This window comes from Nematocida minor (genome assembly GCF_024244105.1).
Source record: "Nematocida minor strain JUm1510 chromosome Unknown 7912, whole genome shotgun sequence".
NCBI lineage: Eukaryota > Fungi > Microsporidia > Nematocida > Nematocida minor.
This window is the reverse complement of record NW_026250395.1, coordinates 30,625-58,208: the sequence shown is the minus strand read 5'-3', so window position 1 is coordinate 58,208 and position 27,584 is coordinate 30,625. Positions and strand designations below refer to the sequence as shown.

The following is a 27,584-nucleotide window of genomic DNA, read 5'->3' as shown; positions in this document are numbered from 1 at the left end:
AGACAAATTATGCTCATCTATTTGCTGTATTTGTCTAGCATAAAACTATTTAAAAATGAGTGTTAATATTCTTTACAAACTTTTGCAATTTTAATTATGCTCTTGGTTCTTGTTGCTTCTGGTGGGTTTCCCATGGGCTCTGAGTCTTTGAACGACCTGATTGTTTTTCTTACAATGTACCTGCGCACTGGCCACGATAACAGACTGAAAATTGTGCAGGGCCTCTCCATTTTGTTCGACTCTGAGCGGCATTTGGAGGAAGAGCTAACGGACAGAATGCTGCTGGGGTTTAACTCAGAGCTACTGAACAGCTCGTGCAGCGACTTTGGCTACGCTTTACTGCTTGTGCAAAAAGAGAAAAAAGATCTGAGCAAAATACTCTTTTTCTCCACCGAGAAAGTTTCACTGAACTTTGTGAAGTGCGCATTCACTGCCAGAAAGCTAAACATTCATGTGGACTGCGTGGTTCCTAACGACGGGTTTGTCTCTCAGATATCAGATGTTCTGAAGCGCCCTGCCTTCTGTATTTCGTCGGAGGAATCTCTTTTTGAGTACTTGCTGGGGATCCTTTCGCTGGACTTTGGAAAAATAAGCAGAAAAACATCGCAGAGGTTCTGCATATGCCACAGCCAAGAGATAAAAACAGGATATTTGTGCCCCATCTGTCTTGGGCTGTACTGTAAGTTTGTTCCGCTCTGCAAGAACTGCAAGACGAGATTTATTTTCTAGGACAGAAAGAGTAATTCAACTGTAAATAGCTGCCAATACTCTTGCAGATAGGATGGAAAGTAGGGCATAGAGATCTCTTGAATATCAGCAGATATAACCCAAGAGAGTTCAGAATTCGATAGAATATTATTATTGCATGGTTTCATGAAAAACGAGTAGAAGAATAAAATGAGAGTGTGAAGCTCTTACTGCTCAAGAATAGAGGAAATTAGCAAAAGATCCAGAAATAAATAAAACTATTTGAATGTACAAAAATAGTCAGCTTAAAAGAGAAAAATAATTATTTTTATTTAATCAGGATGAATTTACTAGTTAAGGTCACAGCAGTGCTAAGTTTGGTGCCCTTGATTTTTTCAATAGAAAATGAGAGCATAGCCATAGGAGAACATAAGAGTGCTGAGTCAGAGCCAAAAAAGGTGTTTTCTGTGTGTTCAGAAGAGAATATATTTATGGAGTATTTTCATAAGTTCGTTATGCTAGACAGTGAGCAGAGCAAAAGCAAAGAATTAGTAAGAACTGAGTGCGATGGTTTTATCATAAACCCAACATTCCAAGAAGTGATGAGCACGTTAAACGAAAAAGAAAACTATGCTCTTATTTGCAACTACTCAAGGGATAAAAGCAAAGATAGTAACTTTTCTGTTCTCATGTCCACGAAAGAGAATGAGAATTGGAAAACAAGAACGACTTATATTTCAAATATCAGAAACCCTACGTGCATTCCGACTCTCCTTACTCTTCGGTCTTCTTTAGATCAGAAGAACGTGATCAAGATAAATGCGGCATATAATATTGAGCCTAGTGAGATTGCTAAGCATAAAATAGAAGCAAAAAATTTACTTAATATTTTAAAAGAATTAGACACACAGGACACAAAGAATAGAAGCTTATGCATAGAAAAACTAAATTTTGTTATTAAAAAAGTCAAGAAACTAAAGGAACTCCGAATTATTATTGATAGGGCAGAATACGAGATAGAAAACAGCGAAGGGCCTAAAGACGAGAGTAAGCTGCTTGAAAAACAGAAAGAATATTTTATTATTCTATATGCAATAAAAGACTTTCTCTCAAGGTTAAATAAACTACTAGGGCCTTTCCTTGATGCTCCAATAGAGAAAGTTAATAATATCATACGAGAAGGAAAGACTTCTTCTTTTGGAAGATACAATACTGAGTTGGACAAAATAATTTCAGACATTGAAAATACATTGCTGCTTATTGATCTCTCTTTTGATAGTACGGTTATATGGGAGCATCCTATTATCATCAGAAACGACACGATGACAAAGTTATCCAACAGAGTATGGGTTGAGTGCATGCCTCAAGATGGCAAGATTTTCAGAAAGACATACCCACTGACAAATGAGTATGTTTTAGAACTCATCAAGACAATGTGCGGTGATTCGCCTGCAATAATGCAAGAATAAAATAAATTTATTAGCCATTTCTTTATCTAGTTTATGCATCGTATTTCACTATATATGTGTGATCTTCTGAGCATGCATATGAGCGTAGCACAATCAATAAACTTACTAGTGCACTAGCACATTTATTCTTCATCTCTAGAATTTGCAGTATTTCTATCACACATGGCTGATATAAGCTGTTTAACCAGGGGATTGTCTAACAGGTACTCTTTTCTGAAAACGTAGTTAAATTTAGTTATTATGAAGCTGACCAGCACACTCTTTCTTTTTTTTGTTTCACTGTCATTTTGGACAATAATGGGATTGTTCCATTTCATCAGTTCTTCTGTCTCGTTGCTCCCTATTTTTATCAAATTATTGACTAGGTATGTAATTTTATCTACTTCACTCTCAGGTATACTGGCCAATCCATCTTCCTTCAAGTTGAGCTGGTCTACCATCTTCTGCAGGCTGATGGGTATAGGATTTAGCTCTTTCAAGTGACACAGATATGTTTTTATTTCAGCGTTAATGTCTCTAAATGGAGCATTTTCTGTCTTTAAACTGTCAAGAAGGCTAGCCAGCTTTCTCAGCTTCTCAAGTGTTTTTATTCTCTCGTCTGCTGATAGTCTTTCGAAAACGTCAAAAGAGAACCTCAGCTTATCTGCATATGCGCTGAACGAGGCTATATCTGAGTGCAGATAGTTTATTATGGCAAGCCTGGTCTTTGAAAAGTATGCAATGATGGAGTCATCCTCGAAGGACTGCGTGAACATTGATTGTGCAGAAGAAGAGCCAGATTCACACATGGTGTTGGACAAACTGTTTTTGTTCAGGATGATAGAAAGTGGCAGGGCATCATCTTTTTCAATGTCCAAATGGTTTGACGTGAACAAGAAACATTCTTCTGTGTTCTCCTGGAAAAGGCTCATGACAGCATCAGAAGAGGGATTTATTATGCCTTCAAGCTGTTTGATCTGCTGTTTCTCACATGAGCTGTTCTTTTTACTAACTTCGTCGATAAGATTGCTAATAATCTCATCATAATTATTCACTGGCACACTTTTCGTTTCACTTGATCCATAGACAGTGGGTAATATAATGTTTGCAGTTGCTACCATTAGAGGAAATAGGAACTTCATAGCCAAATAAAATTATAAAATTATTTAACTCATTGGAGCTAGCAGCTAGCTGTTTATAGCAGTAAAATATTTTCAGACATGGTAAAAAATCACCATATACACACAAGTTCTACTTCTTATCTTACACGAAAAGCTGTTTTACTTTTCACAGAGCAAATGCACCTATTTGGTTGATCTATGGAGAGAATAATTGGTATGTAAAACAGCGATCTATCAATCAGCATTTTGATAAAAATATAAATAATTCTAGCGATTGAATAAAGAAAAAGCATCTGCTATATGGCCCCAAGGGAAAATCAGAGGAAATTACACTTAATGGTACAGATACTAGCGGTGTTTAGTCTACTGCTAGTGGCTGTAGAAGCATCAGTAGAAAGAAGAAGAAGCTTGTACTCTGAAAAAGATGAAGACCTGCTGATGGAGTTTATTTTTGACATGAACAGACACAACATACTAGAAAACAAAGAGTATGCAAGAAGGATAAATGATAAAGTAGTGGACTGCTCGTCTTTTAATGATGTCATGAACAGCTTGCAGGATCCAGACTCCTATGCCACTCTTATTGTAGACATGGGGAAAATACTGCTAAAAAAAAAGAAAGTTGGAGAGTTTGTTCTACTGGCATCTCCAAAGAGCATGGCGAGTATAAACCCACAAAAATATACTTTTATAAGAAAAGAAGCGCACAGAAGAGGCATAGCCCGAAGGCTCAACTGGCCCTACAGACCTAGAGCTACTAATGCCAATGCAAGAAACTCTGCTGGCATGCCATATGAAAAGACTCTGCCATCAAAATCCACCTGTGAGCTATACAATGGCGCAGGAAACCCTTCCTTTCCCTTTTATATGTTGCGCGGCAAGGACACTCCATCCCTAAACACTTACTACGATCTGTCTGGTGAAAACAGAAACATCAAAGACATGTTCATAGTGTATTTTGGCTCTGTAAATTCACGAAATTACAACTATTTCATAAACTATTGGCACATGGATTCTAATGATTTTTTTAAATCTGTAAGGGATGAAAAAACAAAACGAAGATATATGTATAAAAATATTTGTGCATGGGAGCATCCTTTTATTTTAAGAAATGTCCTTGATCCAGATATTGATGACACGGTAGAAATCGAGTTTAGACCAAGAAACAGAGAAAATTTTGTTAGATTGAAATACAATATAAACGACAGAGTAGTGCACATGGCTATACATGCAATTTGTGGTGTCTGTTTTCCCACTTCTTACATAAAAAAAGATGACTGCATACTTCCACCCGAGATCTCATCAGTTTCAAAAGTATACGAGTTTGTTAATTTCTTGGATTTGAATATTGAACAACCAGAGTCTGCAATGCCAAAGCCTGTTTTTCCGCACAAGATAAAAGAAATAGACGGCGAAAATGTCTCTTATGATAGTCTTAAGAGCTTAACGAGTAAAAAATTCGTTGAAGAACAGTGCATAAATGCTTTTAAAGACAGAAACACTTTTGTTTTTCTAAATGCAAAATTTACAGCAAATGGCAGAAACATCATACTTTTAAAGCACACAGAACACTCAGAAAACACAAAATTCTTTGAGTGCTTGAGCAGGTATACATCTAAGAACTACATATACTGCAAAGAAAGCGATTTAAACATAAGGACAGCATGCACAGAAGCAATAGTGATAATACCTAGAAGGTTTTCAACACCCAGAGCTAATTATAGCATCTTTGCAAAAGAAGAGCTATTCAGACTGGCAGAGGTTGATAGAAGCTCTTTAACCATTTGGAACGACTCTATTTACTCAGATATAGCATGGGTTCGAATAGGAAAGTCGTTATTGACAGAAGAGCTTCTAGATTCTTTGAAATACAGTCCCATAATAGACCTAACAACAGAGATAAAAGGTAAGCTAGAGCTGAAGAGCATCGATGAAGTAGACAGTGTTGTAGTTCCATATGACGTAAAAAGTAATAATTTCGAATGCCTTTTATTCTATCTAATAAGAAATTAAGCATGAATACCAGACATTGCAATAAATACGGTTCTTAAAATAATTTGGCACTTTCTGCATGCATTGTGCAATATTGCTTTTATATCTTTCTGATTTTAATTATCCCGTCTATGATGTAGCCATTAAACACTATCTAGAAAGAGTGCAGCTCATGCTCAGCTAATGTTTAAACTGTCTCTATTTCACCGGATACACCTTTTTTCCACTCAAACATACAAACTCTGGGCTGCAAAAAAATAAATATGTACTATAATAATAATATACACATCTTGTCCAATAAAATAAACTTGTTCATATAAAGAGAAAGATAATTCGTAAGGTAAATGAAAGACAAGAGAGACACGCCATCCAGCACACGCTCAGCGGGCGGAAGATGTCCACTGCGGGAGAAATGCGTAGTATCTTTGCTTCCCTTTACGCCCTGCTACATTTGTGGCAGAGGAATCTTATCAGAAGAGTGTGTTTCAGATGCCAAATCGCACTTCATGGGATTTAAGTACATTGATGGCACACAATACATGGTTGTGGACAAAAAAACAGAGAACTCTGTGTATCTGTACACAGATGAGCCGCTAAACACAGAGTACTGTGTGTGCGTCAGGCCAAGAGACGCATTCACGCCCATAGGCACACAGTTCAACCTAGAAAGATCATTCACCCGCGGAAGTAGCATAGAATATCCGCCCCTTTTCCATCTTATTCCTGACTTTCCCGTGTACTCGCCATATACCATTTCAGTGGACAGCATAATAACAGGAAAAGACAAGAGAACAACCTGCATGATAAAGAACATCCCAAACAAGCTGAACATAAGACAGCTCATAGAGGTGCTGTCGTCTATCTGCTACAACGCGTTTGACTTTGTCTACTTAAGGATGGACTTCAAAAGCAACTGCAACAACGGCTATGCGTTTATTAATTTCAGAAAGGCAAAATACATCCCGATATTCCTGGACGCAATACAAGGGAAAAAGTGGAAGAACTTCAGGAGCGACAAAAAAGGAGACATTGCGTATGCGAGGATACAGGGCCTCCGCATGCTCCAGAGCAGGTTTAGAAGAAGCGATATCCTCGCTGCGAACAAAGAGTTCTGGCCTGTGGTGTTCAATAAGAACGGCGATGAAGTGCTGGCCACAGAGTGGAAGCTGTTCCAGTGATCAATAGATGGCACTAATCGGCGCCACAACAAAAGAGACTTGCAAGAGATGCTAAAATTGGTTTTATTTCTTTTGTGCTTTACATTTCGCCATTAACTCTTTTGATTTCTTCAGCAGCTCCATCTGGTCTGAAAGAATGAACCCGCTTTCTATGCACGCATGTGCGTCGTAGAACCACAGCCCGTACACTTCCATTTCGTTGCCTACGGCTTTCTTTATAATAATAAATTTATCATAATTTTCTATGTCGTATGTGCTCTTGTCTATGAGCAGATGAAAGTCAGACGGGTTTTTTCGATTTAAAATGTGGATGGCTGTAGAGGGTATCTTGTCTCTTTTGTACAGATGGATGACTCCCTCTATGTCCATGCTCACCCACTCTCCCTCGTACTTGAACACAACCGCGTTGACAGACGAGAGCAGCAAATGGCTGTAGCTCGGGTCTTTATTTTTCAAAAGTCTTTTTACTATTTCACTTGTCTCCAATTTCCTCGAGTGCATCACAACCCCTGCTTATATTGTTATTTTTTTATTTGCTTATGGTTCAAATTGAAGTACTGAAGAAGGTGCACACTTCAGATATAAAGGACGGAGTAGTGCTGGACAGCAATTTATACACCGTGGGCAGAGACAGAAGGATACAAGTGACAAGCCTTGCCAATCTGGACAGTCTATGGGAGTCTCCAGACCTTGGGGCAGTGGTAAACTCGATATGCGAGAGAAATAAAAAAATATACGCAGGCCTGCAAACAGGAGAGGTGCTAGTCTATGAAGCCAGCAGCGATAGTGTAAATAGCAGCGCAGCTGAAAACGGTAAAGATGGAAGCGCTAGTGAGGGCGGTAGAGATGTAAAAAAAGATAAAAATAATTACTCGCTTACTCTGATAAGCAGAAAAAAAGTTCACAATGACAATGTTTGCTCGCTGAGTGTGTTTAGTGAGGGCGTGATAAGCACGTCATGGGACAAGACCATGGGGATACTCAGAGAGGAGAAGGATGCTGAAATAGTGAGCTTAGAAAGCGTTGCATGGTCAGCTAAGGAGCTGCCAGATAGAAGCAGCATAATAGCTGGGTGCATTGATGGAAGTGTTGCGATAATCAAAAAAGTAGACGGAAAATACAAAAAAACAAGAGGGCTGAAAGTGCAGGCAACGTGCATAAGAGATGTGCTCGTGGAGGATGGGAAGTACCTAACAGTTTCCAACACGGGAGTAGTTATTATGGCAGAGCAAACAGGGCGCACAATCTGCAAAATTAATCTTGATAACACCAGCTTCAGAATGAGCAAGTATTCAGTCGATGGAGAGCAAGGATACATTGTGGCAGCAGATGAAGGAATGGTCTATCTCCTAAATGATAGGCTAGAGAAAGTGGCTAGCATTGCCATTCCTTCTATCTCTTGCTGGAGTGCAATATCATGCAACGATAAAATAGCTGCATTCGGAGGAGACGGGCGCATCTACGTATTTGGCAGCACAGGAAGTGAAAAGTACCAGAAAGAAATGGAGGCACTGCAGGATGCGCTGAACAGCGAAAAAACAAAGGAGGACAGCTCAGCAAAAGACCAAGGCAGCACTAATGAAGCTGAAAACAAAGGAAAGTACAAGGTGGTCGATGATAAGGTGTACGAGCTAAAGGATGGAGTGTGGGAGCTGTTTGGAAGTACGGTGGAGAAGAAGAAAAAAGACCACACAATTACTATTACGCTGGGGGAGAGGAACTACTCCCTTTCCTTTGATAAGACAGAAAAGTACGAAGAGGTAGCCGATGGGTTTGTCCGAGAAAATGGGCTGAGTAGTGAGTATATCCCAGAAATAGTCGAATTTCTGAATGAAAATTTTAAAAAACAGAAGCCAAGAGACGTATCTAAGTACTTTTTGTACGACACGCTGGACCTGGAGAACGTGAGCAAGAGAATAAGCAGTTTCCAGAACAGCGAGAAAGTGATTGAGTTCCTGAAAAAAGTAAAAGATGGAAAAAACATAGGAGAAGAAGGGGACTCAGAGATCGAAGTAATACTCAGCGAATGGCTGGAGAGCGGCACAGAAAGAGTGGCTGTCCTGGACATCTACAAATACCTCATATCCAAGGGAGCAGATTTTGATCTTTTTTTCCTGAAGGGCCTCGATGTGTTTTCATGCAACAAGATAGCACTTGTGTACACAATGATCTCCACGAATGTCCTGGCAATGAAGCCAGAGTGCAGGTCGCTGGTAGAAAATACAGTGGGAAGGATAATTGACAGACAGCTAGTAAATTCAAAAGTCATCCAGAACTTTAAACACAACAAACACATATAGTCTTCTTATTCGATGTATCACATACTCAGCGCACAATCCACAGGGTATAATCAATAAAGAGTATAAATAGTTTTTATGAATAATCATCACAGGTGTAATCCAAAGTAAGACATGGCGCTATAGTGTGATTCTAGCTCAAACTCAATCACTACTTTATAAATGAAGATACGAATAACTGGCTGATCCATTCAACGCGATGTAGTAAGTGAATAAATCTATATTGAGCCGTTTTTATGGCTCTAAGTTTCCAATAAGTAAATAATTTAATTTTAACTGTGCAATAATAAAGAAGAATGTGCCTGCTTTTATTCGCACTATGCTATGGAGCTAGAAAATATTTTAAAGGCGTAAAAATGAGCTTTAAATTTAAGTTTTAGCAAAATTTTTATGGTCATATTGAGAATATCCTACATTTTAGAAGTTCTGGCCGTGGCTGGTGCCCTGCGAATGGCAGCAAACTGTTCGGTGGACACAGAGGAGACGGGTTCTATCCTTGATACTACAATTAGTGACTTAAATAGCATTGACTTCACAGAAAATCCTTATGAAGCAGTAAGCAGAATGAACACCCTTAGAAGAGATTTCAGCAAGAGCCGCGCATCAATTATTTTAAATGAGATTGCAGCAACAGTCGATGAAGACCAGAAAACAATGTCTGCTACTTTCTTAAAAAACATAAAGTTTTTGAATATTCTGTCTGAGCACGAGCTTGAGAACACGCTGCCAACGAGACTCCTGCACATTCACAAAAAATTCACGGGACACATACAGCTATTCAACAGCGGTCTGTTGGATATAGTCAAGCTGATAGAGTGTTCTATCCCCCTGCCTGAATACAAGGTGCCTAGGAGTCTGACAGGAATAGACGAGTATTTTGAAAAGCTGAAGGCCTTCTACAAAATAGAGGACAAAGTGAAAGAAGCCAAAAGATTCAAAAAGTACATAAAAAAACTGCAGAGAGGAGGAAAAACTGTCATAAGAGCCATCTTCAATGAAAAGGGAGTGCTGACCTTCGACGGAATACCGAAAGAGGTCTCGGAAATAATAAAAAAGGAGCTCAAAAACACATACTTCATCTCGAACATAAACAAGAAGCTGCAGATGAAGTATCTGAAGAACCTGATAAAAATAAAAATAATGCTGGAAAAGGAAGAGCTGCTGCAGAACAAAAAAGCATCGAAGATGATCAAGGAAAAACTGTCGCTGCAGGGGATAACAGAAGAAGACATAAGCTACAAGTTCTCAGACAGGGTAGAGAATAGCCAAGACAAATTTGTGGAAAGAATTGAGCAGCTGTTCAAGCTCAACAAAACAGAGTCCATGGAGTATGCAATGACTGAGAAAGTGAAAAAGAAAATAAAAATAAACCTGAACAAGCTGAAGAGAAACCGCAGCGAAAACGAAATCACAATGAGCAACCTAATCATCACCTCAATATTCAACCTCATAACATACTATCTGATTCTGGAGGTAGAGCAGGTGCCCGACCTGAAAAAGCTGATCAAAGACATCCAGAGCTACTTTGACGGAATAAAGTCAGCGAGAGTGATCTTCGAGATACTGGTGAGAATCGAAAAAGACTACGACCGCAGAGAGAAAACAGACCAGATACTGAACGTATTTGTGTGCACGGAGCAAAAGTCGCTGTACCCAAGGATGCCTGCAAAAGTGAAGAATATGAACAAACTCCTGGGAGACATTCTCATAAGCGAGCTGGAGGAAATGGAGGGAAGGGCAGAAGCAGACGAAGACACAAGCGATGATGAACACGTGGTCAACGCGCTCTCCTACATACTAAACACAAAGTACCTGAAACTCCCAATAAAATCCTATCTAAAGTATGCCAAAATACTATCGGAGATCCTGGCGGTGCACTACAACACAGAAACAGTTATGGAAATAGACGAAGACGACAAAAACATTTTTCTGCACGATGTTTCGATGCACGACTTGATATTCTACCGGGCTCTTACTCTGATGTCCTTTGAATATATACTGAGCAGCGCTGAATTTGACGGTTTGACGATCTATGCTATCCACGTAATGGACCACGCCACAGAGCAGCACAGATCATTCAGACAGTTCCTTCTAAATTAAGCCAAACAGTCTTATTGCCACAGCCTTGTACAACCAGCCACACATCTTCCATAGTACTATTAAATAGTCAGCATTATCAATAAATTTCTATTAAATTACCTATTGTGGAAATGCAGCAATTGCTCACACCATTTTTGCAAAACTGTGAAAATGTAGCAATGCTTGTTTATTCATTTTATGCTCTTCTTCTTTGAACATTTTTATTCATGGCCAGCGGACTCGCTATGGCAGCGTATGTTGCATCAAGCACATTGCTCTTTCTTTCCTGGGTCTCTTTCATCGACCTGTTAAATTTATCTACATCCATTCGGTATTTGTTGTACTGCGCCACTGAAGTGGAAACTCTGTTCAGGAGATTCAAGAACGTAACAAGCTCAAATCGGTCGAGAGCAATTGGATTGCCCTGGGCCTTTCTAAGGAGCTTAATCGCGCACTTCAGCCCTTCAAACTGCACCTTTCCCCACACTTTGCACCGCATGCAGTCAACGCACCCCATGTACTTGAATACTTCTTCACATCTTCTAACGGTATTTTCATCGCTTTTGTATTCACTGTAATCATACGTCCTATTTTTAAGCAAGGAGTTCTTCAGAGAGTCTATGGCCTGTATTCCGTCTTTCGTCTGTGCTATGCTTGACAGATCAGAGATGGCCACCGGCAATAAAGAGATAAGGAAGTCAAGCGTATACCTCAAATTGTTGAAATACGCTGGCGTTACCTTCTGCTGCATCAGCGCATAGTTCATGTACAGCTTTCTGTTTTCTGGATCTTCGTTGTAGAAGGAGCACAGATGCACAGAGACAGAGCAGTGGACACCGCTCAAAAGAACGTTCAGCAAAGGATCGTTTCTTCCCAGTTTGTGGATGGCATCCCATACAATTGATCCGTTGTATTTTGTGTATCTTTCCAGGACTGTTCTCAGATCAACCTCCACTTTAGTTTTGTGCGTACCATTTGCTGTCATTTTTATTGTTTCTCCTATCTCTTCTCTGAAAGTGTTTTTTAGCTCATACTCGTCGTTTTCTTTCTTGTTTTTCTTTCTTATCGCCAAGTCACAGCCGCTGGAGCACTCTCTCAGCTGTCTCTTCAAGAACTCTGGGCACTCGTCGTCGATGGTCATCACTACTTTCGAAAAGTCGCTTGTTGAGCATGCGACGGCTACGTTTTTCCGCATCATCAGACTGTTGTACAGCGCTACCTCCGCTGCTGCGACTCTACCAAACGAGACAAAGAACACATACACTCCCAGCCAACACAAAATCATAAAAAAACAAATCACAATTTATTTATTTTAGGGCCAAAAGTAAAATGCTTTCTAAGATGACAATGGAAAACAGGAAGTACATCTTTCTTTTTTTGATTGTAATTTCGTGGTCATTTGAGATAAGAAAGTACTTCAAAGACTTCCCCAAGAACAGAGCAAAGGAAATCGTCAGAAAGATCGAAGACATCTTTGAAAGCATGATGGGAAAGAGCGTGGATATTATTTTCATTATCGTAATTGTCACGTACTTGTATCCTATAAACGAGAGAATGACTGAAATGTCCAGCGATGTGGAGTCGAAGAAAAAGCTCGCTGCTTTTATCACAGCAGTCTCCAGGAGCGCCAGAAGCAGAGATTTTGTGGTTATCTTCCCAAGCGTTTCAGGTCTAAACTTCCCCTGCACCTCCATCTCGCATGCTATGCACAGGACGTACGTTATAATGGCCATCAGGGGAATGTACAAGTCAGGATGGCCTATTGAAACAGAAGGAATGTCTCTGTCTGTGTACTTCTGCCACATATTGCCATTGTACGGGTACACAATTAGAAATAGTTTGCGGAGTAGGTACGCGTTGTCGATCTGGAAGTATCTTCTGACAGAGTCAAACCGGCTGAAAGACACCGCTCTGTTGATGTACGATGCTCCCAGATTCAGAGCATGTTTCTGCATGTCCATTTGCAGAGTATGTTCCATTATTAATTTTTAGTGGATTTGCAAATTAATTTATAATTTTTGTGTTTCTTGCGAATTATTTTTGTAGAACGCTCTAACTGTCTTCCTAAACACTGCAAAGTGCTCAGACTCTCTTTTTGTTATTTTGTGGAAAGAGTCTGCGATGAACAGATTGTTTCTAAAGAGCCCAAAAACCCGGATGTAGTCGCCTGCTTCTATTTTATTTGGTTTTGTGAACAGAATTTCCGTTTTGTTCTCGAAGTACTCTATTTCAAGCACCGGAGAGACGCGTACTACTTTCCCCAAAATTATTGTTCTTTTTCCAGAGGGCACTCCCTTAGGATAGACCATAAAAGCAGAAAAATAGTTTAAAAATAAATTAAATTCAGATGGTCGCTGAGTGCAATACAAACTCTTAATAACAGGCAGTCGATCATTGAAGCTTCTTTTGATATCTTAATGACTATCCTCTCGCACTTACTCACATTCTCAGTAGTTTATTGCCAGTTCGCAGTTTTAATCTGCTCTGCAATAGTACTCTATAGACATTGAGTGAAATAAATGAAAAGAGAGAAGTGCTAGCTCTAATACTCTTATACTGCTTGTGTGCTACATAGACACGAGATGTGACTTGAAGTCTTGCAAAATAATGGTAAAGTATTTCTGCTCTTTCTTATCTTTTTGTTTGCTCTTTTTTGACATAAATTAACTCTTGTCTATTTTACAACAAAACGCGCGTGGAAAGAGAAGAAAAATGAAAGATATCGTCTGTGAAACTGAAGAGCAGTGCTACATCTCAAGGAGCATAAAACAGAAGCTGATCAAAGTGTTCAGAAACGAAGCGCTGGACGAGGAAGAAATAAGAAGCCTTTTGAGAGTAAGGGTGGTCCGGCCTATTCTCAGAGACTATCTGATGAAGAACGCAGAAAAGTACGACATTTTCAAACTATTGGATGCTTTTCTAGGAGAATGATTGGCCGACAAACTGATAAAAGAAACTGAAATGCGAAATAGTCATGCAAAAGACAGGAAATGCTTTTTTAATTTCAAAGCTGTACATTTTGTTTTTCGTACAGTTTTGTGCCATTGCTCTCTGCTCTGCCGAGCTGACAAAAGAAATATACTATTCTGAGCCTGCTGTGATGCACACGTTCTTGGGACAAATTAAGCCAGGAAGGCTCGAGGATATAAGCGATGAAAACACCAGCGCAGTTGCAAGCATGATGAACTCCTACAAATTAGAAATATGTCTGGACAAGATAATGAGCACAGAAGCGCCAAAAACGATGAAATCTTTCAGAAACTTGGAAAAAGTTGTCATCTATTCTTCCTACACACTCCCATTTACTGTATACAAAAGGCACTTGCTGATAGAAGATAATGTAAGCACGGTTAAAACAGACAAACTCGAAGAGGTGTTGGCCTCTCTGTCGAACAACCACGATATTTGCGAAATAGAGATAAGAAACATGGTCATAAAGAGATTTCCAGCGGTCTTGAAGAAGTTCAAAAATCTCAAAGTGCTGAGGTTCTCGAACATTCACTACTACTACATCTATATTGAGAAGTGGATAAGAAACAAAGAGAACGCGCCAGACTCTATTAACTTTTTCAACGCACTAAAATACTTGCCTGCTCTGGAGCGCGTATACTTTGACCACTGCGTGATAAAGAACTACCAGCAAGACGAGCGAGAAGGCGACAAAAAGGTAAGTAAGCTGAAATCAGCCGAGTTCAGAGACATGAACATCGATGCAGTAAAGCACTTCTTGTGGTTCTACAACAAAAGGGGAATAGATCTGACAATTGAGGGCCCTACAAGGAACACAAAAGAGATGTTTTTGGACCTGGAGGAGATAGCCCACAGCATCAGCAACCTGACTCTGATAAACTTTGACATGAAGATGATAGAAGAGCTTTCTTTGCCATTTTTGGAAAGACTGCACTCTTTTACGTTCCTGCGCATCAGCAACAGCACAGAGCACAGCATAAAAAACATTTCTCCTTTAGAGAATACAAAAATATGGGAGAAAATATACAGCGTAACAGAAAAAGTAACCATAACAGACGAGATATTTTTCAGGCTGAAAATGGTCCCGCTGTACAGAGTGAAAATTTTGACGATAATCAGCAAAGAAACAAACGAAGCGGTTACACTCTCTCTAGAGTCAGTAAATAATGTGAGAATAGCTATGTCCCATCGGTGCACAGTTCCTTTTCTGGAGAGCATTATATCTGATGAGGCACTGGGCGCATACTTCCCCATAGAGAAAAACGTAAGCATCACGCTCGAAGAGCACTTTGGGGCAATAGACGAGCTTTTGCTGGGAATATTAAGAAAGTTTGAGGGCGATGAAATATCAATAGATTTTACAGTGCACTCCTATGTCTACATCAGAGATATGGCAAAAGTCAGGAAAGCCATTAAAAAAAATGCCATGATTAAGATAAACAACGTCTACAAAGAAGTGTTTATGCTGACTGTAAGCCAGAAGTACGCGAATGAAATGTTAGGAGAAGTAGATAATACAAAAAAAGTTGTATGGAAAGTAGATGTGCCTCAGTGGTGATAAATAAAACAATCTATTCACTCATTTTCTTTTGCTTTCCTATCTTTACAGCTTACGTGGCAGAAAAGAACAGGGAATGAATAAATTTGTTTGCAGAAATGGCACAGGACAGCGCTAAAAGGAAAGGGGAATAAAATAAAGAGTTTTTATTTTTACTTTGTGAGAATTGTGCTAATTGTATCTTCCAGAACGTTAAGGATCTCTTCGGCCTCTGCTCTGTGGCTCTTTTTGTCTTCACTCTTTTGAATATTTATGCACATGGTCTCCTGGTCAATGTCTCCTTTTATTTTCTCGTCCAAGATCATTCTTCTCAGTCTATCTTCGATTACGTCTAAATTGAAGTTGAGCACTTTTGCAATGTACTCTATGTTTATATTAGAGTATGGCTCAATTATCTTGAGAATATTCGAGTCAATCAGGTTGTCGCACAGACACCGCAGATGATTGGTCAAAAACTCATCCGATTCAATCAATTTTACATTTTCATCTACAATATCTCTACACTTCCTCAGGTCTCTGTCCAGAACGCACTTGCCTATTTCATACAGCATCTTTATACATGCATCGTCCTTGTGCTGCTGCAGAACGGGCTTATTCTGCGACAGCGACTCTATCTCCACCGCCTTGTTGTTCATGATTTTTATGAGGATCAGGTATCTGCAGCAGAGCACACTCATCTCCTGGTCCTGCGACAGAGTAAACCCGTCAAGCGCTTCTATTATGTATCCCGTGCTGATCGAGTACTCTTTTTCATCTGCTGCGTACATGGCAGAAAGAAGATCGATTTTAGCCTGCAAAAAAGATGGACAGTAGACAAAAGTGGCAGTTGACTTTGACATTGTCAGAGAAGATTTTGCCTTGGAAATGTTTTTTAGTGCGTAAAACACCTTGCTTTCCAGATAAAAAAGCTTGACCAGCCCGAGCTTGTCGTCTGCTCTCTTTAGGACCTTTGCTGTTGTTGAAATGAGCTCAAGCGCTTCGCTGTATTTGCCCATCAAAAGAAGGCCCTCGATCTTTCGCATGTCAAAGTCTATTTTCAGGAGGTTTCTTCTGTTCACCTCTGCCCACTCTATCAGCTTGTTGTAGATTCTTATTCTTTCCTGCAGAGGCGTGCTGTTCTTCTCTATCGCATCGAGAGACTTTTTCAAAAGAATTGCAATGCTTGGCTTTGATATTGTTGAAGCGTTTGCAACTGCGCTGAATAGAGCATCTGTTCTGGCTGAGTCTCCGTCTGTAATGGCCTTCATTAATTCTTTCGTAAATAATTCTACGGCATTTGGACTTTTCAATCCCTCTTCCAATAAGCCAATATCCATGCAAATAAAAAAACAAGAATATAAATAAACACACAGCACTCATTAAAATGGAAGAGAAAATGGGAAACAAAGAGGTGTAGACATCAGAAGATGAAGAAGCGGCTAAGTCTTGAAAATGCAAAGTTCGTTTCTTGAATGTGAAAATCAAAAATAATCATTTGGTCGATGATTCATCAACTGCAGAAAACACCACTCTCCTGCAGGCTGTTCACTCGACACTCTAGCATTTAGCCGTAGAAGAAAGAACAGTTTGATCTTTGCGCTCGAAAGAACTTTTCGGAAAAATAGAACCATCTAGTGTGTCTTAGAAGTAATTAAGTGCTAATAATTTGCAAGAAAAAGTAAAGTTTAAATTTGCTTTGTAAATACACCTTATAAATGAAATGCAGAAAAGTGTAGGGATACCCAGCCAGAGGCAATTAGATGTAAATTATTCAGAAAGTGCAAGCATGATGCACAAAAGAAACAAAATGAATATAAAGTGCAAATGCAATGAATGCTCGTATAAAAATCACAAAGTGTATTGGGTGTGTATAAAATGTACTCTTTATCTATTTATTGTATAGGCTCCATACAAAAACCAAAATTATTGCAGATTTTTACTCTTTATCTTTTCTAACGAACATTGCCATGAAGAAGCCCTTTGTTCCTGTTTCCTCGTCGCAGCGCACAACATTTTCGCTGAACTCATATCCCTCGGCTCCTCTTTTGCTCCACTGCGGCAGCACTTTCTCCAGTGTAAAGTTGCTGTTCGTGTCCAGTACTTGTTTCACAACTCCTTCATTCTCTTCTTCGTAGAGAGAGCATGTAGAGTACACAACCTTTCTTACCTTTGGGAAGCTCAGTGCTCTCTGGAGTATTTTCACCTGAAAAGCGCTCAGCTTGTTCAGTCTGTTGTGGTCTTTCTCTTCGTTTGGGTGTATGCCTGATCCACTGCACGATGGATCGACCAAAATGTATTCTGCATCGAACACTTCTTCGCTCTCTTTTGTGATCGATAGAAAATCAGCATTTATGCTCACAATGTTCTCTGCGCCCGACTTCTCCACCATTTCCCTGAGTATTTTGTACCTGTCCATGTCTTTTTCTATTGCGTATATCTTGCTCTCCGGGGATATCATCGCTAAGTGTGTGGTTTTGTTTCCCGGGGCTGCGCAGGCATCTATCACTGTGCTGTTCCTGGGAGGATTGAGGGCATAGGCTGGGAGACAGCTGGACAGATCCTGGATGAAGAAAAGGCCCTCCTGGTAGCTCCTTAGTTTGCTCCAGTTCACTTTTTCCAGCACTTTGTAGACATTCGGAATTATTGTGCTTTCGGTGGAGAGAGACGAGACAACAGACGAGTCTGCCTTCAGTGTATTGATTCTGATGTATGTATTCGAGGTGTCTTCGTGTTTTTTCTCTTTCTCAACTATTCCGAGAGACTTGTAGATCAGCTTTACCTCTTTTGTCAGTTTTTTATTGAATCTCGTTGATTCTTTCTGGTTTCCGTAGAGAATTTCGTAGCACACAACAACTGCCAGCCACTTGTTCTTCATGTCGTGCTGGATGCCATTGACTACCCGCATCAGAGTGTCGTACTTGCGGAGAATGCTGCTGATAACTGCCATGTATTTTGTGGGCATTTCGGTTTTGTAGCAGGCTGTTTTTATTCCTGTTCTTTTTTCTTTTATATCTTGGAGCATTCTGCTGCATCTTTCATAGAACTTCTTGGTCTCCATGTAAAATTTTTGCTGTTTTTTCTTAAAATCACTCCCCAGAGAAAGCGAGAAATAGAGCTTGAAATTATGCTGGATGTGCTTTTTAATCTACTATCAAACACTAAGAGAATCTTGCCTGCCATTGATAGTCTCTAAAGAAGCAGCCAGTTGTTTGGGACAGTGCAAGCTTAGATAGTCTGTGAATGTTCAATTTATTTTTTCCAGTTTGTTTTTTGCATCTTCTTTGTTTATTTCTTCCACTAGAACAGACTTGCTCTTTGACTTGTGTCCTGATACGATTTTTATTCTGTTCTTTGGGACTTTGAAGAGATTGTGAAGGATCTCCACCACTTCTTTGTTCGCTTTATTCTCCACTGCCATGGATGTGACTGAAATATTTAGGACATCGTCTGACCATGCAATGGAAAACACTTTTGATTTTGGCTTTACTTCGCAGTTTATTATTACTCCTGTTTCGGTCTCTCGCATGCCAGAACAGAAGAGCAACATGAGAAAAATTTCAATAAAAAGCAGACAGCAAGAAAAGTGTGTGGTGCCGCTGGCAGGTACAGTTTGAAATAGTTATATCACAATTTATTGCCAATTTCTACAATTACCACAATAATCATTATCATTTGTTCATCGGTTAGACTGATTATTTATTGCTCAGTAGCAGGCACTTGCTCTGCTGCCTTGGCGTGCACATTCTTGTGTATTGCCAGCCTTCTTTTGTCAGCAAAGGACCTGCTGCAGACATCGCAGGCGTAGACGGTTTCTTCTTGCTCTTTTTTTGATTTGGGCTTTTCTTCGGTTGTCCATCCTTTTGTCTCCAGAAATGCCCCTCCTACGGTTCGTATTAGGAGAGTCGTTTCCTTGTACTTCCTGGTGACTATTCCTTTAAGCTTGTCAACTGCCTCGCTTTGCATCTGGATGACTGCCGATCCTTCTGTTGGTTTCTGTCCTTCTGTTTTTCTCTTTTCTTCCAGCTCGCTTCCCTCCTTCATTAAAAATTTGTTGCTCTTGCCCTCTAAAACAGAGCACAGCACATTCGTTGTGCCAGTACACTGAATATACAAAATACGCCACCTAACAAAAGCAGAACACATGACACACTCAGCACATCTACTATTTGTACGCCTTTATATCTGTCTTACATGTTATACTGTTTATCTCAGATGCTTTGTAATTCTTGCCCTTTCTATCCCTCCAGCATCCTGTAACACAGTGTAATGCTAGTAGAAATGCAATATTTTTGAAAAAGACAGGATATAATGCACAGCGTCAATAAAGTAAAACTGAAAATCAAAACAAACAGAATTCCAATTTAATTTACCTCTCCACTTTGGAAAAGCCTTCTCTTTATGTCGTCTATCTCAAACTCAAATATGTTCATCTCCGTGCCTATGTACATCTGTCTTCCGTCTTCTCCAAATGCCAGCCCAGAAATGTGTTTGTCTCCTCCCGCGCCGCTCACAGCTATGCTTTGTTTTTTGCTGAAATCTCGGACATCGACAACAGTGAAATGCGATACGTGCTCTGTAAACACCAGCAGCCCCATTGAGCTGTCAGGACAGAACTTAACATTTCTGCACGCCCCCTTGACCAGCGACCCCTGGATTGACGGAATTGTTTTTATTTTTCCGTTCATATTCCGTATGTCGTAAACACAAATGTATCCATCTTGCGTGCTTGCAGCCAGGTGGATGCTCGAAGGGCTCCATGAAACCTTGAAAGATGCATCATTAACGGCTTTCAACTTCTTTATTAAAGAATACTTCTCTTTTCCGATCGAGTACAGCGAAATTTCATTCGAGTCTCCAACGGTGGCCAGCATGCTTCCGTCGTAGCTCACAGAGCAGCTGTTCACAGGAGACTGGTGCGTCAGCACAGAGCATCTCCGCATTGACCCAATGGAGTACTCTTTTATCGTCTCATCGTTATTGCAGACGAGAATTCTTTTGTCCCCAAAATGCGAGAATATCTCCAGGCCGTTATTTATCGATCCGCCGGTGGACACTTTTCTGTCAATCCCTGTTTGGATGTTTTTTATGAAAAGCTGGCTTCTCTGGCCGCCTGCTGCCACGATCCCGTCATTGTAGCAGATGGCAGTTGGGTTGAAGAGAAGATTTCTGGACACGCTGTGGGCTCTTTCTGTCTTTGTGTTCAGCATATTGATCGAGTTGCCGTATACATAGAGCACTTTAGATGGCTCGTTTGTCGAAGATATCATATCTCGCAGCTGCCAGTGGTGTATGCTTGTTCTTACCTGGTACTTCTTGTACTCCTCTTTAATGAAGCCAGTGCACTCCCTTAATATCATTCAAAACAAAACACAAACACAGTAGCATAGAAATATTAAATAAAAAGAAAAGAAAGAACAAACAAACCACCACTGGGGCAGCCTAGAAGGGCAGAGAATAGCTGATTTATCAGATAGATTGGGCGGATCATTGGTCTTTTTAGAGCATTTTATCTGTCAAAACTATTTTGTCTAAAATTAAAATAAAAAATAACGGTCAGAAGATCTAGTAACAGCCTAGTAACGGTCTAGTTCTGAACTATTCACTATATTCACTACTTATTACTTGCTTGTTCTTAAGAGTCTGCAGATCTAGTGGCTTTAATAAGCCTTGTCTTGAGTTTTGCTACTAATTCTTCAGTGCTATTTTATCCATTGCTAAATCAATAGGAAATAATACACATATTGCTGGCAGGAATAAAAATAAAATAATTGTTCCAGAAATATTTTGTACTTGTTCACTCTATTGCTCTTACAAAATAATTTTTGTTTGTTTTTGTGCATTTTATTTTGCTTGTTTATGCAGTCTTTGATTAAAGAGGAAATTGGCGTCTCCCTCTCCCAGCAGGAAATGGCAGAGTTCTTCAAGAAACTGTTCCCTATCGGCGATCCTTCCGCACTGGCTGAGACTTTCTTCTCTTCTCTCTCTGATAAGACACCTGAGGGACTGTGCGAGCTAATTCTCTCCTGCAGGAACAGCCGAAGAGAGTTTGCAAAGTGGATATTTAATTTTGTCGTTTTAACAAACACTCCAAAAACAGAAACAGATCCATCAAACGGAGAAAGTGTAGATAGCCCAAATCCTCTCTCCAGCTCGCTCCAAAATATGACAGCAATCTCGTCGTCTTCTCCCGTACCCAGCCCTCCCTGCAGCCAGGACGAGTTTATTGCCTTCTGTCTCTCCTCCAAGCTATTTCTGAAGTCCTGGAACGTTTTAAGACTCTGCGCCTTCTGACTCTGTTACAAATATAAAACATTTCTATTTATTCTTCTCTTCTGCAATTATTATGGCCATTAACGTAACACCGTTCATCTTCCTATTAGACATATGCAGCGGCTTTGCCATGTCTTTTCTGTTCATAGCATACTCAGCGCATGAGCGCATTAACAAACACCCAACCAGCAGACTGCAAATAGTTGACTCCATCAACATTTCTCTTACAGTGGTTCTCAATTCCCTTTTTCTCATGTGGTCCACTGGCTGTCTCCTGGGCAGCTATTTCGGAGTATACAAAATATTCATGTCTCCCATGGGGCAGACCTTCCAAAATCTTCTTACCCTGGAGATGATCATAGACATTGTCCAAAAAAGCATGTGTTTTTTAGTTCTGAGCTTGGCCTCGTTTCAGATGGCCATCCTGGGAGACCACGAGATTCTTGTGCCCTGGGGGAGCACGTGCGCGTTTATTGCTCTTTTCCAGGGGCTTGCCATGTGGGTCATGCTGACCATTTTTAAGGGTCTTTCTGGCTGGGTTATTTTGTACGTTTTCAGCGGGATGGTTTCTCTGAGCATTTTTATTTTCAGCATTCTCACAAGCATTCTCATCAACAGAAACAAAGTGTCAGGTAAGAACAAAATTGCGGGGTATCTTCCAAACCAGGCTGTTTCCTGGAATGTGAGGCTGTGCCACATAATTTTGGCTAGTTCTGTGCTTGATCTCCTATCAAAATCAATTTTTGTGATTTTAGAGATAGGAATAATCTCAATGAACCAGCTGCTGATTGATACGCTTTTGCTGGCGCGGGCTGTTTCATCAATGGCTACTGTGGTGGCTGTTTACACTGCTCGCATACCCAGAGACAAGTCCTACAGCGAGAGAGCTCTTAATTAAGGTAGTTGTTAAATTGGAAATTAATTTCAAAATAAATTGAATTATTAATTCGCAAATAAATTGCATGGATTATTTTATGGAGAGAAGAAAAAGCGTGGAATCTTTTTTGGGCAAATTGGGAGGAGAGCACAGAGGAACAAGGATATTTGTGGGGAATAACTCCTTGGCAGCGTACAAGTTTATTGTTTCCATGCAGGATTTTTCGTATCGAAAGTTTGGGTGCAATGTTTTTGAATTTTACGGGATGGAAAGGCCTTCTGATAGGATCAGCCACAGCAAGTACCTGGATATGCTCACGGGGTATGCAGAAGTGGCAACAGAAGGCACAGAAGATAGTTTTAAGTCCGCTGTAAAAATTTGCGATACAGCTGTCCATTTCAGCTGCGAGTTCGTGTGGCCTGGATGGGGACACGCGTCAGAAGATCCTGCTCTGCCACGGGAGTGTGTGAGAAGAGGGCTGATATTCATAGGGCCCAGCGAGAGCGCAATGGAGCAGCTGGGGAGCAAAATATCAGCAAACGAAGTGGCAGATAAGTTTGGAATAGAAAGCATCCCGTGGATGGAAATATCAGAAGACAAAAATAAAACTTACAATTTTTGCGATAAGATAGGATATCCGATTATGGTAAAATCACCCGAGGGAGGCGGTGGAAAGGGCATCCGCGTGGCTGATTCGCCAGAAGGGCTGGATAAAGCGATTGAAATCGTCAGGAGCGAGTCCAAGAGCAGCGAGGGAGAAGGGAAAGTCTTTGTCACAAAGTATCTGAGAAAAATAAAACACATCGAGCTGCAGCTAGTGGCAGACTCCTATGGTGCTGCGGAGGTTGTGTCGAGCAGAGACTGCACGATGCAAAGAAGAAACCAAAAACTGATCGAAGAAGGGCCTGCAATCATTACCCCCAAAATAGAAGAAGAAATAAAGAAAAAAGCAAAAAAGATGGTGGAGGTGGCAAAGTATGAAAATGCGTGCACCGTTGAGTTTGTGTACGATATGGAAGAAAAGCGCATTTATTTCCTAGAGTGCAATCCCCGGCTGCAGGTTGAGCACACGGTCACTGAGCTGCTAACAGGAAGCAATTTGTGTGCAGTCCAGTGGCTCATATCCTGTGGTGTAAGCATAGCTGAGCTAAAAAAGACGGGAATATTGAAAATATTTGGGGGAGGAAAACACGTGGTGGGTGCCCGTGTGATAGCCGAGTCGGGCGAGTGCGGATTTATTCCTAGCACAGGATCTGTCTTTGTTTCCTCTGGGTTTCAGATGGGGAGCGTTGGATACTTTTCTGTGGACTCGGGAAGTATTACGCCGTACAACGACTCGCAGTTTGGCCATGTTTTTGGAATTGGAGAAACAAGAGAAGAGGCTGTTTCTGCGCTGAAGATGGCTCTTTCTTCTGTTAAAGTAACAGGGGAAGTAAAAACATTAAACCATTTTTTGTGCGACTTAATAGAGACAAAGGAGTTCATGGAAAATGGGCACAGCACGCAGTCTGCAGAGAAGTTTCAAAGAGAGTGGAGCAAGCGCGGAGAGGTAGACTCATTTTTAGTGCTGTGCTACTGTGCGATCTCCGCAAATAGGAAGAAAAGCAGGAAAGAGAGCATGAACTTCCAGGTGAGCGGTGTGGATATTAGTGCAGCTGTCACACAAGTGGAGGAGAGTATTTACTCGGTTGTGATAAACGAGGGAGTCTCTGTGCTCGAGATTGTTCCGCTCTTTGACGACAAGTACAGGGTGAAAACGGAAAAGGGAGAGATAAAAATTATCTATTTTTCAAAATCAAAGATATTCACAGAGATCAGAACTGACAAGAAAACTGTGCGGTTTACAGAGAATAGCACAGGGAACATGGTGCACTCTACAGTGCCTGGGCGCATTGTAAGGATCCTCAAGACAGACTATGTGAAGAAGGACGAAGAGTACTTAGAAATCGAAAGCATGAAAAACCTCATACTCATTAAGTCTCCAAAAGAAGGCAAAATAAGCTATAAAGTGGAAGTGGAGGAAATCGTGGAGATAGGCGATGTTATTGCAGAGATAGTGGGAAGCGAGCTAAATAGCTCGGTAGAGTACACGGACAAGATAGTGTACAGAAACACACATAGAAACCTGACAAAAAGTCTGCTAAAAGGGTACGAAGTGCCAGAAGAAGTGCAGTCGTACGATAAAAGTGATATTTTATTGATACTTAAGGCATACTGTGAGGATGATCAAATGAATAGTGAATACTTGGATGAGTATGTGGTGAGAAGCATACAGGTACTGAGAGAGTCCAAGGATAAAGAGAGCCTGGCTGAGTTCAAAGATGTCCTGAACAGAATAAAGTACAGGATAGCTAGAAGAGAGATACTTAGAGAAAACGTGAAAATAGTGTATGAGCTGATGGATATAATTGAAGGTGTAGAAAGAATGAAAGAGCTAGAGAAAATGAGAGAGTTGGTGAAAGAGCAGGGCTTGGAGAGTGCTCTTGAGAGTAATAAGGTTAGTCCACGCATAGACGACATTCTGCTGCTTCTGTCTTTGGAAGAAGAAGACGCGGAGAGAAAAAAGAAAATACTCATAGCATGGGCTGTGGGCATTTTTGATGCAGAAAATAGCGATAAAACAGTTGAGGTGGAACTTTTAAAAAAGAAAACAAAAATCATTGTCAAATCAGGCGAAATAGTGCAGACACTCAATATTAAACAGAGCACAAAGGAGAGTGCAGATACAGATAGTGTGCCAGAAGAGGACACAGCGCCAGATGGCAGTGAAGAAGATAAGAACAGCACGCTGATAGAAATAGAAGGCACGAATGTATCGTACAAAAGAGAAAATGGAGGTTATGGTGCCCTCTATGAGAACATGGACATAAGAAGAGTGGAGGCACACAGTTCGATACTTCCTACAGAAATAACAGACATTCCTAACATCGCTCTACATTCAGTTCTATGGAACAGAAGAATGTCGGTTTATACCACAGATGAAATAGTCGTAGTATACTGTTCTATCTTTAAGGATGAGTTCTGTAGCACAGCCACAGTTAGTGAGCTGGTTAATGAGATAGTTTCGGCATATTCCCTAACTAGTTTTTCACTGCCAATGACCGTACGAGTGCACATTCTTGATCCACTTCCTTTTTCAGAAGAAAAAATATCGTACATCAAAAAAGAGATAACAAAAGCGTGTTTTGAAACAGAGAAATACGACATACAGTATTTTATCACGGGAATCTTCGAAAAAGAGAGTGCGGCTGAATTATTCACGCAGGAGATCCGAATGGACCGAGGATTCAAAGAGTCTTCTCTCTGGATAAACAATGTGCAGAGTTTCTACATAATAGACTCGCACGATATTGTGAACACGCAGGCAAAGAGCGAAGTAGGTCCCCTGTTCATGCCAGAGTCCTCTGAGAGTGTGCGCACTTCAAGGGCCAAGGCCAAGTCGCTGAATACCATATACATATACGACGCAGCTCTTCTGCTCAGCATTTTCATCAAAGAAATCGATCAAAGCTGCGAAATCACAAAAATAGAAAATCAGAAAAATGCAGCTATCAGCGGATGGCGGTTTAAAAGTGCAATGTTTGATTTTATATTCGTAGGAAATGACATCACAGTGAAGAATGGCGCATTCTCCATCGATGAAGACAACTACTTCTCAGAGTGTGCTAGCCTCTCAATGGATAAGAAAATACCGTTTATCTATGTGTCCAGCAACTCTGGAGCGAAAATAGAAGTGCTAGAGTCCATCAAGCCGCTGATAAGGTACTCAAATGAGTCAGGTGCAATATACATGGAAAAAGAAGAGTACGACTCCCTTCCGAATAAGTCTCTCATTGAAGTAAAAGAAGTAAAAATGAACAACAAAATTTCGTACGAAATAACTGACATAATAGGAGAGTATGGGATGGGCGTAGAGAACCTGTCTTATTCAGCGCAGATAGCTAAAGACATGGCCACCCTGTACGAGACAGTTCCTACAATCACTTATGTCACAGGACGAGCCGTGGGAATAGGCGCATACCTAGCGAGCATTGGCCGCCGAATAATCCAAAAAACAAACTCACCAATTATTCTCACGGGGTTCCAGGCTCTGAACAGCCTTGTGCAGAAGGAGATATACAAGAGCAACCTAGAAATAGGAGGCCCTTCAATCCTTGGGAAGAACGGAGTTGTCCATAAAACAGTCCAAACCGACTCCTCGGGCATCCAGGAGATACTTACCTGGCTAAAATACCTTCAAAATCAAAATTCATCAAGATCAAAAGTTTTATCAGATAAAAACATAAAACCCATCGACACCGAGCAGCTCGAACTGCTCACACCTGATGAAATCATAAACTACATCTCAGACGAGAACGCGTTCACCGAATATCTGGCAGAATGGGCGCCGAATGTAAGGGTGGGAAGGACTATAGTAGACGGCATTCCATGCGGTGTTATTTTCCCAAGAACAGGCACCGTGCATTCGCACATTCCTGCACCTGCAGCTGTGAACAAAGGATCCAACCCAAGCGAAGTATTTCAGACCATTTGGACCGAGAATGTTCTCCTTCCAGAGTCATCCAAAAAAATAGCACAGTCCATAGAAGATTTTTCGCTGGAGTCATTGCCCATTTTGATTCTTCTTAATTGGAAAGGATTTTCAGCTGGGCACTTGGACATGTTCAACGGGATTCTTCAGAATGGCTCGGACATAGTCAGAAGCATGGAAAAGTCTCAGTCGAAAATGTTTGCATACTTGCCCCCGCACTCGGAGCTCAGAGGCGGATCGTGGGTTGTGTTCGACAAGAAAATAGGAAATAGAATAAAATTCACAGCCCATCCCACGGCCAAAGGGAGTGTGATACATCCAGACGGCCTGTCCAAGATAAAGTGCAAACAGGCTGAGCTGTCATCCACTTTAGACCTGTCAGATATCCCATTTTCAAAAGTAACTGCATCTAAGCTGGCAAAAACCTTTTGCGCTCTTCACGACTCTTCCCAGAGAATGATCAAAATGAAAGTGATAGACGAAATAGTTAATGTGTCCGAGCTAAAGTCTTCCATTGTACAATATTTCAAAGAATAAAACTCTACACATAAAAATATTTACATCTTCAATTGTTCGCTAATTATGTGGTGATTGATC

The 27,584-nt window shown here is 40.6% G+C and overlaps 21 protein-coding genes across 21 annotated transcripts; 11 read left to right on the top strand and 10 right to left on the bottom strand.

Moving 5' to 3' along the window:
• Positions 1–96: 96 nt before the first annotated feature.
• On the top strand, positions 97–729 carry NEMIN01_1029 (transcription initiation factor TFIIH subunit 3; the record flags this gene model as incomplete). The annotated part of the gene is made up of 1 exon (XM_051476971.1): positions 97–729. The coding sequence occupies one exon, from the start codon at positions 97–99 to the stop codon at positions 727–729; it is 633 nt and encodes a 210-aa protein (XP_051332931.1).
• Positions 730–1,028: 299 nt separating this feature from the next.
• Positions 1,029–2,156, top strand: NEMIN01_1028 (uncharacterized protein; the record flags this gene model as incomplete). Its single annotated transcript, XM_051476970.1, has 1 exon — positions 1,029–2,156. One exon carries the CDS (start codon positions 1,029–1,031, stop codon positions 2,154–2,156), a length of 1,128 nt encoding a protein of 375 aa, XP_051332930.1.
• Positions 2,157–2,278: 122 nt separating this feature from the next.
• Positions 2,279–3,277, bottom strand: NEMIN01_1027 (uncharacterized protein; the record flags this gene model as incomplete). The annotated part of the gene is made up of 1 exon (XM_051476969.1): positions 2,279–3,277. One exon carries the CDS (start codon positions 3,275–3,277, stop codon positions 2,279–2,281), a length of 999 nt encoding a protein of 332 aa, XP_051332929.1.
• Positions 3,278–3,592: 315 nt separating this feature from the next.
• NEMIN01_1026 (uncharacterized protein) lies at positions 3,593–5,269 on the top strand (the record flags this gene model as incomplete). The annotated part of the gene is made up of 1 exon (XM_051476968.1): positions 3,593–5,269. The coding sequence occupies one exon, from the start codon at positions 3,593–3,595 to the stop codon at positions 5,267–5,269; it is 1,677 nt and encodes a 558-aa protein (XP_051332928.1).
• A 323-nt stretch (positions 5,270–5,592) lies between these two features.
• Positions 5,593–6,426, top strand: NEMIN01_1025 (uncharacterized protein; the record flags this gene model as incomplete). Its single annotated transcript, XM_051476967.1, has 1 exon — positions 5,593–6,426. The coding sequence occupies one exon, from the start codon at positions 5,593–5,595 to the stop codon at positions 6,424–6,426; it is 834 nt and encodes a 277-aa protein (XP_051332927.1).
• A 63-nt stretch (positions 6,427–6,489) lies between these two features.
• NEMIN01_1024 (uncharacterized protein) lies at positions 6,490–6,927 on the bottom strand (the record flags this gene model as incomplete). Its single annotated transcript, XM_051476966.1, has 1 exon — positions 6,490–6,927. The coding sequence occupies one exon, from the start codon at positions 6,925–6,927 to the stop codon at positions 6,490–6,492; it is 438 nt and encodes a 145-aa protein (XP_051332926.1).
• Positions 6,928–6,965: 38 nt separating this feature from the next.
• On the top strand, positions 6,966–8,726 carry NEMIN01_1023 (phospholipase A-2-activating protein; the record flags this gene model as incomplete). The annotated part of the gene is made up of 1 exon (XM_051476965.1): positions 6,966–8,726. One exon carries the CDS (start codon positions 6,966–6,968, stop codon positions 8,724–8,726), a length of 1,761 nt encoding a protein of 586 aa, XP_051332925.1.
• A 387-nt stretch (positions 8,727–9,113) lies between these two features.
• NEMIN01_1022 (uncharacterized protein) lies at positions 9,114–10,823 on the top strand (the record flags this gene model as incomplete). The annotated part of the gene is made up of 1 exon (XM_051476964.1): positions 9,114–10,823. One exon carries the CDS (start codon positions 9,114–9,116, stop codon positions 10,821–10,823), a length of 1,710 nt encoding a protein of 569 aa, XP_051332924.1.
• A 175-nt stretch (positions 10,824–10,998) lies between these two features.
• NEMIN01_1021 (ERO1-like protein alpha) lies at positions 10,999–12,087 on the bottom strand (the record flags this gene model as incomplete). Its single annotated transcript, XM_051476963.1, has 1 exon — positions 10,999–12,087. One exon carries the CDS (start codon positions 12,085–12,087, stop codon positions 10,999–11,001), a length of 1,089 nt encoding a protein of 362 aa, XP_051332923.1.
• Positions 12,088–12,109: 22 nt separating this feature from the next.
• NEMIN01_1020 (protein transport protein YIF1) lies at positions 12,110–12,781 on the bottom strand (the record flags this gene model as incomplete). Its single annotated transcript, XM_051476962.1, has 1 exon — positions 12,110–12,781. The coding sequence occupies one exon, from the start codon at positions 12,779–12,781 to the stop codon at positions 12,110–12,112; it is 672 nt and encodes a 223-aa protein (XP_051332922.1).
• Positions 12,782–12,811: 30 nt separating this feature from the next.
• Positions 12,812–13,111, bottom strand: NEMIN01_1019 (uncharacterized protein; the record flags this gene model as incomplete). Its single annotated transcript, XM_051476961.1, has 1 exon — positions 12,812–13,111. One exon carries the CDS (start codon positions 13,109–13,111, stop codon positions 12,812–12,814), a length of 300 nt encoding a protein of 99 aa, XP_051332921.1.
• A 403-nt stretch (positions 13,112–13,514) lies between these two features.
• Positions 13,515–13,733, top strand: NEMIN01_0992 (uncharacterized protein; the record flags this gene model as incomplete). Its single annotated transcript, XM_051476934.1, has 1 exon — positions 13,515–13,733. The coding sequence occupies one exon, from the start codon at positions 13,515–13,517 to the stop codon at positions 13,731–13,733; it is 219 nt and encodes a 72-aa protein (XP_051332894.1).
• Positions 13,734–13,776: 43 nt separating this feature from the next.
• Positions 13,777–15,330, top strand: NEMIN01_1018 (uncharacterized protein; the record flags this gene model as incomplete). Its single annotated transcript, XM_051476960.1, has 1 exon — positions 13,777–15,330. One exon carries the CDS (start codon positions 13,777–13,779, stop codon positions 15,328–15,330), a length of 1,554 nt encoding a protein of 517 aa, XP_051332920.1.
• A 152-nt stretch (positions 15,331–15,482) lies between these two features.
• NEMIN01_1017 (26S proteasome regulatory subunit N6) lies at positions 15,483–16,646 on the bottom strand (the record flags this gene model as incomplete). The annotated part of the gene is made up of 1 exon (XM_051476959.1): positions 15,483–16,646. The coding sequence occupies one exon, from the start codon at positions 16,644–16,646 to the stop codon at positions 15,483–15,485; it is 1,164 nt and encodes a 387-aa protein (XP_051332919.1).
• Positions 16,647–17,245: 599 nt separating this feature from the next.
• Positions 17,246–18,367, bottom strand: NEMIN01_1016 (25S rRNA (cytosine2278-C5)-methyltransferase; the record flags this gene model as incomplete). The annotated part of the gene is made up of 1 exon (XM_051476958.1): positions 17,246–18,367. One exon carries the CDS (start codon positions 18,365–18,367, stop codon positions 17,246–17,248), a length of 1,122 nt encoding a protein of 373 aa, XP_051332918.1.
• A 186-nt stretch (positions 18,368–18,553) lies between these two features.
• On the bottom strand, positions 18,554–18,856 carry NEMIN01_1015 (uncharacterized protein; the record flags this gene model as incomplete). The annotated part of the gene is made up of 1 exon (XM_051476957.1): positions 18,554–18,856. The coding sequence occupies one exon, from the start codon at positions 18,854–18,856 to the stop codon at positions 18,554–18,556; it is 303 nt and encodes a 100-aa protein (XP_051332917.1).
• A 149-nt stretch (positions 18,857–19,005) lies between these two features.
• Positions 19,006–19,350, bottom strand: NEMIN01_1014 (uncharacterized protein; the record flags this gene model as incomplete). Its single annotated transcript, XM_051476956.1, has 1 exon — positions 19,006–19,350. One exon carries the CDS (start codon positions 19,348–19,350, stop codon positions 19,006–19,008), a length of 345 nt encoding a protein of 114 aa, XP_051332916.1.
• A 320-nt stretch (positions 19,351–19,670) lies between these two features.
• Positions 19,671–20,666, bottom strand: NEMIN01_1013 (uncharacterized protein; the record flags this gene model as incomplete). Its single annotated transcript, XM_051476955.1, has 1 exon — positions 19,671–20,666. One exon carries the CDS (start codon positions 20,664–20,666, stop codon positions 19,671–19,673), a length of 996 nt encoding a protein of 331 aa, XP_051332915.1.
• A 499-nt stretch (positions 20,667–21,165) lies between these two features.
• On the top strand, positions 21,166–21,600 carry NEMIN01_1012 (uncharacterized protein; the record flags this gene model as incomplete). Its single annotated transcript, XM_051476954.1, has 1 exon — positions 21,166–21,600. One exon carries the CDS (start codon positions 21,166–21,168, stop codon positions 21,598–21,600), a length of 435 nt encoding a protein of 144 aa, XP_051332914.1.
• A 52-nt stretch (positions 21,601–21,652) lies between these two features.
• On the top strand, positions 21,653–22,477 carry NEMIN01_1011 (uncharacterized protein; the record flags this gene model as incomplete). The annotated part of the gene is made up of 1 exon (XM_051476953.1): positions 21,653–22,477. One exon carries the CDS (start codon positions 21,653–21,655, stop codon positions 22,475–22,477), a length of 825 nt encoding a protein of 274 aa, XP_051332913.1.
• A 76-nt stretch (positions 22,478–22,553) lies between these two features.
• Positions 22,554–27,524, top strand: NEMIN01_1010 (acetyl-CoA carboxylase / biotin carboxylase 1; the record flags this gene model as incomplete). The annotated part of the gene is made up of 1 exon (XM_051476952.1): positions 22,554–27,524. One exon carries the CDS (start codon positions 22,554–22,556, stop codon positions 27,522–27,524), a length of 4,971 nt encoding a protein of 1,656 aa, XP_051332912.1.
• Positions 27,525–27,584: the final 60 nt, after the last annotated feature.